The sequence below is a fragment of the Pimephales promelas genome, chromosome 15 (genome assembly GCF_988280905.1).
Source record: "Pimephales promelas chromosome 15, fPimPro1.hap1.1, whole genome shotgun sequence".
NCBI classification, from domain to species: domain Eukaryota; kingdom Metazoa; phylum Chordata; class Actinopteri; order Cypriniformes; family Leuciscidae; genus Pimephales; species Pimephales promelas.
The window spans coordinates 11,016,562-11,031,036 of NC_142783.1; the positions used below are offsets into that span (position 1 = coordinate 11,016,562).

The window sequence follows — 14,475 nt, forward strand, 5'->3', positions numbered from 1 at the left end:
TACAGGTTCCTAATCTAAAGGTCTCCTATAATATGTTTACATGCATCCAAGCTATAAAAAAACCCCTTTAATTTTCTTATAATATACATTGCAGCATCACCTCTTTATCACAGTGTCTGAAACGGTCGATAAAGGATTCAACCTCTCTAAACTCCTACTTTCCGAGAGCCTCGTGTGATCTGATTAGTCAGATTGCCCAGTCTTTTGTGACTGGTCTACTGGTCTATGTGTTGGAAACTAAACACCCATTACCATTTCTGAAATTCAGCTTTGGAAGACTTCCTCACTAGGCCTGTCGCAATAATTACTATATCGACTTATTGCACGATATATATCTCAATAAAATCCAGCTAAAATCTAACAGCTGCGCACCAAACTCCTCCAGTTTCTGCTACAACTGCAGTGTTTGAGGGCAGGTCAAAGGGAAAGTTGCTACTGGGCAGCCAATGAAGACCAAAGGCTGCATTATGCAAATGTGTTACACACCTAGGTAGGTTCGTGCTGGAAGTAAGACTTGATTTACAGATGACTCATTTCAGGCAGTTCAGAATCGATCCTTTCTTTTAGGAGACAGTCTAGGAAAGGGAAGGATAAAAGTGGAAATCATGTCAGTCGACAGAAAGAAGAGACAGAGACGGAAGATGATTACCTACAGGCATACCATGATCAGATCTGACAAGAGGAAGAGACTTCTGGGAAAAAGACGGCACGGAAGAAAGCTGTGTTAAACAGTGTTGCATTATGACAACGTTGTTCAATCCCATGACCGATATGCTGTGTAATAGACTGAAATATAAATGTGAATTGTTTTCAAGGTGACGTTCTCCGGCCCTCATCTGCAGGAGTGTTTGACTGAACTGGCTTGTGATGTGATGAGCCGTGAGCGGAGTGTCTTCCAGAGCTATTCTCAGTTTTATGAGCAGATCCTTCAACAGCAGGAACAACTACTCTACCAGAGAGAGCAGGTACGTCTAGAAATGTTGGGGTCGGTAAGTTTGTTAAATGTATTTCACCAAGACTGCATCTATTTGATCAAAATACAGTAATATTATGAAATATTATTACAATGTAAAACAACTGTGTTCTATTTGAATATATTTTAAAATGTAATTTATTCCTGTGATTAGTGTTGGGTGTAACTAATTACTAAGTAATTAGTTACTGTAATTTAACTACTTTTTCCTTGAAAATGTAAAGTAAGGGATTACTCTTCATTTATCTGTAATTTAATTACAGTTACTTCTGTTGTAATTGAGGTTAATACTGTGTTTAGATCAATCCGATCTCACAGCGAATCGTATGCATTTTATGAGGTGTCTAAATATTACGACCGCACTCGAATTATTGTAAAATATGTATGAAAAAAAGTGTGAAATGTCATGAGATCAGACATAAAACAATAGTGGGTTTAACATCAAAATGTATTGTCTGATGCTAAAAAGTATGTTTTTATAATGTAACCTTCTCCACCTTGGTCAGTTTAAGGATAATTCGTGCAATTTTATAGTATTTATTTGAAAGAATTAAGACTTGTATTATTCAGCTGGTTGAGATTGATATGGGATTTTGAAAGTAATTAGAAATTAAAAGTAATTAAATACTTTTTAGAGAGAGTAATTAGTACAGTAATCTAATTACACTGTTAAAGAGGTAATTAGTAACTAGTAATTAATTACTTTTTTAGAGTAACTTACCCAACACTGCCTGTGATGCCAAGCTGAATTTTCAGCATCATTTCTCCTGACTCCAGTGTCACGTGATACATTTTTTAGGATTCTTTAATGAATAGAAAGTTCAAAAGGCACAGCATTTATTTGAAATAGAAATCTTTTGTGAATCTATTAGTGAAGTGAGAGATTCAGCAGAGCTGCAGCAAGATACACGTCTCTTTCTCATCTGTGAACAATCTGTTTCTGCAGGACATTAAAGAACTAGAGGCCAAAGAAACGCAGGCCAGTGACCCCTACAGAAAGGTAAACTCAGGGTTGTGCATTTAGTGCCACCATCCTTCTCCCCATGATCAGTAAACATGTCGAATCTCAGGTGGCGGACGTGTGTCGGGGGATGATGATTGACATCACGGCTCTGCGTGCCAGAGTAAGTCAACTGGAGGAGGAGAAGAGAAGCTTAGATCAACATCTCAACCTCAAACACAGAGAACGCTATGACACGCTGGTCCGCCAGCTCTTTTCCTCATGCGTTCTTTTGAAGGTGTGTAACCCTGATTTGAAGACCCCATCAAATTCTCACACATGCATAGTTTTCAGTGTTGATATATGGACTAAATCCATGTGTAGATGACATAATCGTGACATAATCACGTTGGTCCATTTTGGAAAACGTGTAGATGTCACGGTTTAGTTTAAACTCAAAACCATAAATAGGGCTATACTGCCCTCTTGTGTCAAATTATATTTCTATATTTATTTTTCCAACAAATAAAACCAAACCGTCAATAAAAATTCATTCAATGCACCTTTGAACTCAACAGACTCAGTGGCTCAATTGATAAAGCGTTGGGCTTTAATCAAGAAGATCTAAGTTCCAATCCCATTCTTGTTTACGTTAAATTGTTGTGATTATATCAAACAAAGTGGCCAAAACAACATTTCTTCAACCCGGTATCACAACAAGACGTGAAATAATCACGTTGGTCCACTTTTGAAAACGTGTAGATGTCACGGGTTAAACTAGCCTGGCTGCGCCCGCCTACGGACTTCCGCTCAATTTCATTTAAGTCTGGTAGAACCAGGCTAGGGTTAAACCCCCTCAAACGTGAAACTTACACTTAAACTGAAACTTACCATCACGACCTATATTTCATTAAACCGAGAAAAATGGAATTTTGTTTTATTGACGATCACTGAGAAATGGTCTATTATTTAAAATGCAAAAAACATTAATTATTTTCAAGGTGAAAAGGATTCATTTGCCTCGATCCACGCCGAAGCAGCCTAAATAGTCCACTTTGGAAATGTGTAGATGTCACGGTTTAACCCCCTCAAACGTGAAACTTACACGTTTGCGTTAACACCCCAGACAGCAAACTGACATTGAATCAACGTGGAAACGACGTCTCTCATGACATTGAAACAACGTTGATTTTGCTCATCGAATTAACGTTGAACCAACGTCAGACGCGGCATTCTTCAAAGCTAAATGAAAATCTAAAATTGGTTTGCTTTCATAACGTTGAAACAACGCGTTGATTTCAAGTTGATTTTCCGTTAGTTTTGAAAGAATGACGCGTCTGACGTTGGTTCAACGTTAATTCGATGAGCAAAACAGTCATATCAACGTTGTTTCTATGTCATATTTCCACGTTGATTCAATGTCAGTTTGCTATCTGGGACGCTCCAGTGGAGAGATATCCAGATGTTTATTCGCCTCTACCATAACGACCTATCGGTTTTCATTAAACCGAGAAAATGGAATTTTGTTTTATTTACGATCACTGAGAAATGTTCTATTATTTAAAATGCAAAAAAAACCAAAAAAAAACATTTATTATTTTCAAGGTGAAAATGATTCATTTGCATGGATCCACGCAGAAGAAAACGTCTAAATGTCACATTTTTAATGAAGCAGCCTAATGAGTAAAATGTCTATTTTTCCGACGTCCCCCCAGTTCCTCGTAAGCAAAAGGTACGCTAAAAACAACCTATTACATCGACGTTAAACCACGTTAACCGTGTTAACCATAACCTTTTAAATACTCGACCCAGTTCCGTTGCTTAGCAACGGGAAGAAACTCCTGTAACTTCAGTGCCCAACCCGTATCACGACAAGACGTGAAATAATCACGTTGGTCCACTTTGGAAAACGTGTAGATGTCACGGTTTAGTTTAAACTCAAAACCATAAATAGGGCTATACTGCCCTCTTGTGTCAAATTATATTTATTTTTCCGACAAATAAAACCAAACCCGCAATAAAAGCCCATCCAATAACCCCTTGAACTCAACAGATTCAGTGGTTCAGTTGATAAAGCGTTGGGATTTAATCAAGAAGACCTGAGCTCAATTCCCATACTTGCTTACATTCAATTGTGATTATATCAAACAAAGTGGCCAATACAACATTTCTTCAACCCGGTATCACGACAAGACGTGAAATGATCAACTTTGTCCACTTTTGAAAACGTGTAGATGTCACGGGTTAAACCCCCTCAAACGTGAAACTTACACTTAAACTGAAACTTACCATCACGACCTATTGGTTTTCATTAAACCGAGAAAAATGGAATTTTGTTTTATTGACGATCACTGAGAAATGTTCTATTATTTAAAATGCAAAAAACATTTATTATTTTCAAGGTGAAAAGGATTCATTTGCCTCGATCCACGCCGAAGAAAATGTCTAAATGTCACATTTTTAATGAAGCAGCCTAAATTATTATTATTATTATTGTTATTTGCTTGCCGTCAGCTGGCTCAACTCTCTGTGCCGCCCACAGTCACGTCTTGACAAATACCACATGAATATGGACCAAGATGTGCGACAGCTGGTGAGCAGCGTGAGGAAAGAAGGCGTGGACAGGATCATCAAACTGAAAAATAAATTGTCCTCCACTAATGATAATGAGACCCTCATTCACACACTTCAGGAGGTGAACTGCTAGAATGAGCTTTGTTATAAAGGAGTTGTTGTTGTTGTGTGTCTATATTAGGGTTGTCAAACGATACAAAATAAAAGTTTGTGTTTACCTAATATGTATGGGTGCACAGTGTGTAATTATTTTGTATAAATAATACACACACATGCATGTATATTTAAGAAAAAAATATTATTTATATATAAAATATTTATAAATTATATATAAATCGAAATACTATATATACATGAAAATGTTTCTTAAATATATACAAGCATGTGTGTGTATTTATATATATAAAATAATTATACACAGTGCACCCACATATATTATGTAAACACAAACTTTCATTTTGGATGCGATTAATTGTGATTAATGGTTTGACAGCCTATATATATATATATATATATATATATATACTGTATATGTGATCATATTTTCTTGGCATTACTCTAATACAATCACTTACGAAAAAACGATCACTTTAAATTGTACATACATAAAGTACAGTTGGAAATATAATGGTAGATTTTGTTGAAAAAAATATTTTACTATTTGGATTTGGCCATTCATGTGGACGTGAGATGAGTTGTTGTGTAAAACCGAGGTTCACAGAAGTAGATTGTTCTGAAAAAAACAGCTTGCTGCTTATTACTATGATAATTATAATAATAATTGTGTCTGTGCATAATAATTTTCAGTAGTACATTAACATTTACATAACAGTAATGTAAATATTGGTATGCATAATTGCCATGAAAATAATGTTATCAGTTTCAGTTTTTCTTTACGCAAAATATCATTTCCAATTTTTTTTGTGTGAAATGTGACTTGGAACGTTCTTTGCGGCATTGATCCTACAGTATTATCATTGTTTTGTTCAGAAAGAGGTATTAGAAGATCTTCATGCAGAGAACAGCAAGCTAGCTGGACTTCTGTGTAAACTGAGAACCTTCAGCCACTGGAGGCTGGTGATCGGTCAAGAGAAGCTGCAAAAAGAGCTGCTGCAGTGGCAACTGGTATTAAGAACATGTTTAATAATCCCAGGCGTTGGTTCATCGTTTCTCATCCTCTTTTGCCTGTAGTATTGCTGAATGTTGCTCCTGTTTGTCCAGAATGAGGTGTCATGTAAAACCGAAGCACTTAAATTGAAGATGATCTCAGAGCAGCAGGAGATTGTTCAGAAAGAAGAGTTTGATGCTGTGAAGGAGGCCATGCTACAGTCTAAGAGTGACTATGAGCAGATGAGGAGACAGATCATTCAGCAGGTACGACCCTGAGCCTTCTCATCTACATGTCCATTCTTTGGTGAAGACAAAGACAGGTATCTGAAATATGCTGTAATTATGATGATTCTACAGGTACGTGGATTTAAAATGAACTTAGTTATGAACTCAGTCCAGGATTGAAAAAAAAGTACTGAGAAATTATACTTAAGTTAACGTATAGTTACAAATAATTTACTCAATCACAGTTTTTCTCCATTGGTTTGGCTCATTTCTTGAAACAGAAATTACATTCTCAAAACAACATGGACAAACCTCCAAACTACTTGGCAATTGTTCACAACAGAATTGAATTTCTCATTCAGTTCATCAAATTGCAAATGCCTAAGTACATGTCTCAATGTCTCAGTACATCTTTGCAAATGATTAAGTACAGGTAAATAATACACCTCTGTTTCAGTCTCAGAAGCTGCAAGACGTGGAGCATCGCTCTACACGAGACGCACAAAGCCGACAGGAGCTGGAGAGCCTGAAGAGACAGAGCCTGGAGCAGCTGCAGGAAGATGTGCAGGACAGAGAGAGTCAACTCAGGACTCTGAGCGCACAACTCGAGAAAAACAGCAAAGAGACGGAGCTATGGCAACAGCGCAGACACAAGCAAATCAAACAAGTGGGTCTGAAATGAATGAACTGATGAAATGTAAACCTTTACCACAATATAAGTCGTTTTGGATAAAAGCCTTTGCCATATGCAAAAATGTTCATTGTATTTTGAAGGTGAGAGGTCAGCTTCATCAGGAGCGGAGCCTGAAACAGGAGGCGTTCCAGCAGGTCGACAAACTACAAAGTCAGATGCACAATTTTGAGGCAGCATTGTGCAAATCTACATTTGCTTCAGGTGCTCTCAATACTGTTTTTATTGGACATTTTTAGAATTAAGGAAACATTTTTATTCATATCAGTTACTTTTTCATGCTTCAGGACGCCAAAGCTCCTCTTCGAGAAGGCTACATTTAAGAAACACATCGGCAGGTAAATCTATTTTCAATTTAACATACTTTATTGGCATGATTGAGTTTACAGTATTGCCAAACCATTAACACAGCACAGTAACAAGTAATGATAAGAAAAATATGCAATATAACAATAAAAAATTATTAATATAAACAATCTAATATCTATACATATATTACATATATATATATATATATATATGTTCATTTCCGGGGGAGGTAAATGTTTTGCTTACTGTATAGCACTACTAAGAGCCTGTAGTCAAAATGTAAATTGTAAAATAAACCTTGTTGCAAGCAGAGAATCAGAACCAAATACGTATTGTACACAAGTTTCATTAACTAAATCACAAACATAACAACTAAACGCACATTTACATGCATAGGTAAAATGGTGAGTGATAGAATGAAACCGGAAGCAGGAAATGTAACAATGGAAAAGATCCATTTAACAATGAAAAGAACCATCAGTTTAAATCTGGTGCGGCCCTGCAGGACAGCAACCCGGACATACAAGAGAGGGTCAAGAGAGGGAAGGGCTTGTGCAGAGGTCATTTAAAGTCTGAGAAAGGTCCCACCTTTCAGGGTTGGCTCAACCAATAAGAAAGGGGGAATTTCTAAGCGGGAGATTCCTCTGTTGGGAGGATTTATGGCTATCTCAAGTGTGGTTAGACATATTGCCGTTTGTGTCCATTTATACTCAGACAGAGAGAACAAACACACACTGCATTCTAAGAGAAGGTAATGTACACTAAAGTGTGAGTCATTAAATATTAATTAATAATATAAAGGAGACACGAGTGGTGTTACATTGACCGTTGGTTGTATAATAAAATACATAGTGTAGTATCAAAGAAATAATAGTACACAAGAAATCATTCACAGTGACCTGGGGTGCATGTTCATTTATAGATCAGTTCATCCATAAATTGATGCAAAATCTGTTTTAAGGGCTGTGGGTCTTTTCTATGGCCTCTGATTTTCCCACGTGACCACATTTTTAATAGCAATAAAAGCAACTTCTACATAACCAACTTCTAAACCAAGACCCTTCTATATCTATATATTTACATGGACACACAAATATGTGTGTGTGTGTGTGTGTGTATACATACACAAATAAGCACAAACTTTTATGTTAGCCAACCAATCACATGACAGTTGCTTCAATGCATTTAGGGGTGTGTTCCTGGTCAAGACAATCTCCTGAACTCCAAACTGAATGTCAGAATGGGAAAGAAAGGTGATTTAAGCCATTTTGAGCGTGGCATGGTTGTTGGTGCCAGACAGGCTGGTCTGAGTATTTCACAATCTGCTCAGTTACTGGGATTTTCACACACAACCATTTCTAGGGTTTACAAAGAATGGTGTGAAAAGGGAAAAACATCCAGTATGTGGCAGTCCTGTGGGCGAAAATGCCTTGTTGATGCTAGAGGTCAGAGGAGAATAGGCCGACTGATTCAAGCTGATAGAAGAGCAACTTTGACTGAAATAACCACTCGTTACAACCGAGGTATGCAGCAAAGCATTTGTGAAGACACAATACGCACAACCTTGAGGCGGATGGGCTACAACAGCAGAAGACCCCACCGGGTACCACTCATCTCCACTACTAATAGGAAAAAGAGGCTACAATTTGCTCACCAAAATTGGACAGTTGAAGACTGGAAAAATGTTGCCTGGTCTGATGAGTCTTGATTTCTGTTGAGACATTCAGATGGTAGAGTCAGAATTTGGCATAAACAGAATGAGAACATGGATCCATCATGCCTTGTTACCACTGTGCAGGCTGGTGGTGGTGGTGTAATGGGGTGGGGGATCTCAATAGAGCATCTTTGGGATGTGGTGGAACGGGAACTTCGTGCCCTGGATGTGTATCCCACAAATCAACTGCAAGATGCTATCCTATCAATATGCAGACTGATCTCATGAAGTAGCGTGTGTATGCCACGCCAATTCGTATTTCCATTTTTGGCGTGCTATCAAGACGCATAATCGCCTTTGAGCGTGTTTATGAACGCCGTTGACTTACCGTTATATAAATATATGACTTACCTCAACCCCGTCCCTAAACTTAACCGTCACTGGGGTTAATGGCATTTATGACTGTTCCCTCACCATCCTAGGTAAAAAAAAAGATATGACTTACCTCAACCCCATCCCTAAACTTAACCGTCACTGGGGTTAATGGCATTTATGACTGGAGATTTGACTGCGTGTACAGACACGCGGAATGACACGGACGTTAATGGCGTAGACATACACGCATATGTCTACGCCATATACGCCATATGTCTACGCAATAGCTCAAAATGCGTAGAGATAACACGCCACCCGACTCGAAAGTGGCGTGTATGTTTACGCAAAAGTCATGATGTCATGTTGCAATATGGGCCAACATTTCTAAAGAATGCTTTCAGCACCTTGTTGAATCAATGCCATGTAGAATTAAGGCAGTTCTGAAGGCGAAAGGGGACTAAAACACAGAATTAGTGTGGTGTTCTAATAATCCTGTAGGTGAGTGTGTGTATATATATATATATATATATATATATATATACACACACAGACCCTGTATTATATGCACTGTAGATGTCTGATTATATTGCTCAAGGCAGTAGTTCGTTTCGAGTCATTTTCTCTGTATCTTTTTGCATCTACACATGACGTGTTCATCTCTGTGCCTTGTTGTATTGCAGGATTGCTCAGGAACAACTCAGTTATGTCTACAAACAGTAGCTTTATAAACACAATCGATGACCTCAACAATGAATCTGGTTGGATAGAGTCTTGGACACCTCTTGATAGACCCAAAACAGTGAGTTTTAATTGATTCTGTAGTAAAAGACATTTAACATGCCAATCAGGAATAGTTTGCTTAAAAGTGAAATGATTTCTTCTTTATTAACTCATGTCTTTCTAACCTGTCTTGACTTTCGCTTTAAATAAAATTCTGATCATATAACAAAGAATATCAGTTATGTGGTATGAATTGTAATTGTAATAATTGTTTTTTTGTTTTTTTTTTACATTCCATTGGTCTAATTCACAGTATTCCAGTCGTCTTCGTCTGGACATTTCAGAGGCGCTGTTACCTAGTCTTCCTGATGGAATCGCATCTTCCAACCACCAGTCATACCATAATCTTAGATTGGGTCACAAGTAAATCATCTGAAACCACACAAACTTGGACCTTTTGACACTTGTATTGATAGAGATTGTAGAGAGACGACAGGATATTAGAGGAGAGAATGGAGGTAGTTGTAAGTTGGATCTGAAAACGTCTCGGTTACGGATGTAACCCTCGTTCCCTGAGTAGGGAACGGAGACGTTACGTCAGGAGTGACGGAGAATGGGGGTTTCGCATAGAAAGCCAATCCTCTTCGAGTATTTAATAACGAGCCAATGGCATGAAAATGCCTTGGGGCTGCGGAATTTGCATAGCGTAACTCCGCCTCACCCCATGGGTATAAAAGGAGGAAGTGAACGCAACCGCAGTATGTCTTCGCTGAGGAGCCAAGACTGAACTCAGGCGTCTACCCAGCGGTACAGCAGAAGTGGCAAGGAGACGTAACGTCTCCGTTCCCTACTCAGGGAACGAGGGTTACATCCGTAACTGAGACGTTCCCTTTCCGTAGTCACTCCAAATTACGTCAGGAGTGACGGAGAATGGGGGTCTGTGCCATCACGCCATCTTACAGCTGTCTTCCTCCTGTCTGGACTCCTGAACTTACCTTATAACCAGGAGTTCCTACTTTAACACAGGAATACCAAGGTACACTGGGAAACATATCCCGGAAGGGACATGCTACCAGATGCCTACCGAAGGAGGACTTACAAATACACATATGGCCGAATAGGGACTACATATGGAGATCACTGGAGCACCAACCGCAGGTGGCTAGAACTTAACTCCAGGGGTGGCAGATGGCTTGCCGAGGGAAGACACATGCTCAGAGAGGCTTACAGTGGAGTAATACACATGAGACAGTTACCATAGGGAACCGTGCACATGGAGGCACCTAGCCGGCATCCAGAGCAACAGCAGTGGTGCCCGCATCGTAGGTGCTGGAGGACTCAAGGCTTCAACGGAAGACTACTGAGGAATATCGCACTTATCCAGTCCGAGGAGTGGAATGGCGAGCAAGCGAAGACACCTAAGCGGGTTCAGTACTGGCGGAAGCGAGTACGTGAGAGGACACCGGCTCAATTCGCAGATTATAGAATCTCGCGAAGGTGTTTGGTGTCGCCCAGCCTGCAGCTCTGCAAATGTCTGTTAGCGAGGCGCCATGCGCTAGAGCCCAGGAGGAAGCCACACTCCGAGTGGAGTGGGCCGTCACACCAAGGGGGCACGGTTGACCTTGCTGCTGGTAAGACAAAGCAATGGTGTCCACTATCCAGTGAGACAGCCGTTGCTTTGAGAGAGCCCTTCCCTTCTGGCTCCCCCCATGACAGACAAAGAGCTGGTCTGAGGTCCTGAAACACCGCGTTCTGTCAACGTAGGTGCGGAGTGCACGTACCGGAAAGAGCAGTGCCAAGGCTGGGTCTGCCTCCTCCAGGGGCAGCGCTTGCAGGTTCACCACCTGTTCCCGGAAGGGAGTGGTGGGAACCTTGGGCACGTATCCAGGCCGGGGTCTCAAGATCACGTGAGAGTAAGCCGGCCCAAACTCTAGGCACACTTCGTCAACGGAGAATGCGTGTAGGTCCCCTACCCTCTTGATGGAGGCCAATGCAACCAGGAGTGCTGTCTTCATGGACAGAAATTTTAATTCTACCGATTGCAAAGGCTCAAAGAGAGGCCTCTGCAGAGCACTTAGAACTACTGAGAGGTCCCAAGAGGGCACGAGGGGAGGACGAGGCGGATGTAGCCTCCTCGCTCCCCTCAGAAACCTGATGACCAGGTCGTGCTTCCCGACGGACTTACCTTCAACTGCGTCATGAGACGCGGCAATGGCCGCGACGTAAACCTTAAGGGTGGAGGGCGACAGCCTACGCTCCAACCCTTCTTGCAGGAAGGAAAGCACGACACTGATCGAACATCTCCGGGGGTCTTCTCTGTGAGAAGAGCACCAGTTGATGAAGAGGTTCCACTTCAACGCGTAAAGGTGTCTCGTGGACGACGCTCTAGCAGAAGTGATGGTTGCCGCCACCGCAGGTGTGCCACAGAGTGGCCCGTCTCTGAGTGAGTAGATCTTGTCTCAGAGGAATAGGCCAAGGAGGTGCTGTCGCGAGGAGCATGAGTTCGGAGAACCATGTCTTGGTGGGCCAATAAGGGGCTATCAGCAAGACCTGCTCCTCGTCCTCCTTGATCTTGGGGCTATCAGCAAGACCTGCTCCTCGTCCTCCTTGATCTTGCACAACACCCGTGCAAGAAGGCTCACTAGGGGAAACGCATACTTGTGTGGGCCCCGCGGCCAGCTGTGCGCCAGTGCATCTGTGCCGAGAGTGCCCTCGGACAGGGAATAAAACTGGGCGCAGTGGGATGAGTCCCGGGAGGCGAACAGATCTATCTGTGCCTCCCCGAACTGGTCCCAAATCAGCTGGACCGACTGGGGATGGAGTCGCCATTCGCCGGAGATAGGGCGGACCCGTGACAGCTCGTCGGCCGCCAGGTTCCGGTCTCCTGGAATGTATACTGCACGAAGGGACCTCAGGTGCTTCTGACTCCATAGCAGGAGGTGGCGGGCGAGCTGCGACAACCGACGTGAGCGTAGACCACCCTGGTGGTTGATGTACGCTACTGTAGCGGTATTGTCTGAACGGACAAGTACGTGTTGACCCCTGAGCAGTGCTCGAAAGCGGTGCAGGGCCAGGCGTACTGCCAGCAGCTCGAGGCAATTGATGTGCATGAGGCGCTGGGGTCCTGTCCAGGAACCCGCGGCTGCATGCCCATTGCACATGGCACCCCAACCCGTGGTAGATGCATCCGTGGAGACAATGATATGCCTAGAAACTCGCTGAAGAGGGCCCGTAAAAAGCTGAGATTCGACCACAGGAAGAAGGTTTGGCGGCACGCTGTCACTGGAACTCGGAGCGAGCCGCCATGCCATGCCCACCTCGGGACTCGATCGCGAAGCCACAGCTGAAGCGGTCTCATATGAAGCAATCCGAGCGGTGTTGCCGCGGCTGCGGATGCCATATGCCCCAGGAGCCTCTGAAAAAGTTTTTATGACTTTTAAATGACTAAATGAAAAATGACTTTTGCTAGGGCTTTTTTCAGTTATTGTACAAACGACTACCATTTTTCTCTAAAATGAGATGCATTTAAGATAAGATATTTTGTCGCATAACAAAGGATGCCTTGAATGTCATGAAAATTGTAATAATTAATGCTTTACCAAAACTGCAGTTACTGCCTTTTTGCTTTGTAGGGCAGACCAGGTCTCTGTGTTCGCAAACCTATTCTCGAGAGTGTGCCAGTATCAGCCAATCGTCGAGATAGTTCAGGATGCGAACCCCGTGTTCACGAAGGGGAACAAGGGCTGCCTCGACGATCTTCGTGAAGACGCGAGGGGACAGAGCTAACCCGAATGGGAGAACTGTGTACTGATATGCCTGGCCTTCGAGAGCAAACCGAAGAAACGGTCTGTGTCGAGGCAAAATGGAGACATGAAAGTACGCGTCCTTCAGGTCGATCGCTGCAAACCAATCCTGAGGCCGGACGCATTCGAAAATGCGTTTGGCTGTGAGCATTTTGAACGGTAGTCGGTGGAGAGTACGGTTCAAAACGTGCAGGTCCAGGATCGGTCGTAACCCACCGGTCTTCTTGGGGACAATGAAGTAGGGGCTGTAAAACCCGGACCTCACCTCGGCTGGAGGGACCGTCTCGATTGCATCCTTCGCCAGCAGGGTCGCAATCTCCGCGCTTATGACCGGGGCATTGCCACCGACCATAGTGGAGCGAACTCCCCTAAAACGGGAAGGAGGAGACCGTGCAAACTGAATCGCGTAGCCGAATCTGATCATTCTGATGACCCAGCGGGACAGACCGGGGAGCTCTAGCCAAGCTGCCAGGAACTGAACCAGCAGGGTCATGCGAACCACAGATGTCCCCCCGGAGGGGCAGCGGGACGGGGAGACCGGCATGCGCCAAGGAGTTACCCCATGCGGATGCACAGTCGAGCCCCGTTCCCCGACAGAAGAGACCAGGGAAGGACCAGTGTTCCACGGGGGTCTGTTCTGCCGGGGGTCTGGCAATAGAGGGGGAGGGGGGTGGCGTAGTCGAGGGACGACACACGCTCCCTTCCGCACCCTCAGAGACACAGAGGAATGAGAGGGTCGATGCACGGGGACGTTGAGGGCACTCATTCCAGTCTGTGTGCTCAGTGATGATGTCAAGTCTTTCTTTAACCAACTCAGGGTGCTGCCCACCCGTGGGTGAGCAGCGGGGAGCTGAGAACAAAAGATTCTCGATGATGTTTGATCACCTACGTCTGCTTTTGGGCAGTCGAGAACTGCTGGGCGAAGTCCTCGACTGCACCGCCGAACAGGCCAACCTGGGAGAGGGGGGCGTCGAGCAGACGAGTCCGCTCTGCTTCCCGCGTGTCTGCCAGGTTAAGCCATAGGTGGCGCTCCTGGACCACACTAGTGGCCATCACCTGACCAATGGAGTGAGCAGCCACTTTCGTCGCCCGGAGAGCGAG

The 14,475-nt window shown here is 43.0% G+C and overlaps 1 protein-coding gene across 1 annotated transcript in view; it reads left to right on the plus strand.

The window, feature by feature from the left end:
- ccdc162 (coiled-coil domain containing 162) overlaps positions 1 to 13,280 on the plus strand; it is a 51,891-nt gene extending 38,611 nt beyond the window's left edge. The window contains exons 36-46 of the mRNA XM_089120118.1: positions 816 to 965; positions 1,920 to 1,973; positions 2,044 to 2,211; positions 4,456 to 4,608; positions 5,478 to 5,612; positions 5,709 to 5,861; positions 6,280 to 6,489; positions 6,597 to 6,717; positions 6,801 to 6,851; positions 9,532 to 9,650; positions 9,885 to 13,280. Of these exons, the coding sequence (XP_088976244.1) occupies positions 816 to 965; positions 1,920 to 1,973; positions 2,044 to 2,211; positions 4,456 to 4,608; positions 5,478 to 5,612; positions 5,709 to 5,861; positions 6,280 to 6,489; positions 6,597 to 6,717; positions 6,801 to 6,851; positions 9,532 to 9,650; positions 9,885 to 9,998 (1,428 nt within the window). The 3' untranslated portion in view covers positions 9,999 to 13,280. The remainder of the gene's footprint in view (positions 1 to 815; positions 966 to 1,919; positions 1,974 to 2,043; positions 2,212 to 4,455; positions 4,609 to 5,477; positions 5,613 to 5,708; positions 5,862 to 6,279; positions 6,490 to 6,596; positions 6,718 to 6,800; positions 6,852 to 9,531; positions 9,651 to 9,884) is intronic.
- The last annotated feature ends 1,195 nt before the right edge of the window (positions 13,281 to 14,475 follow it).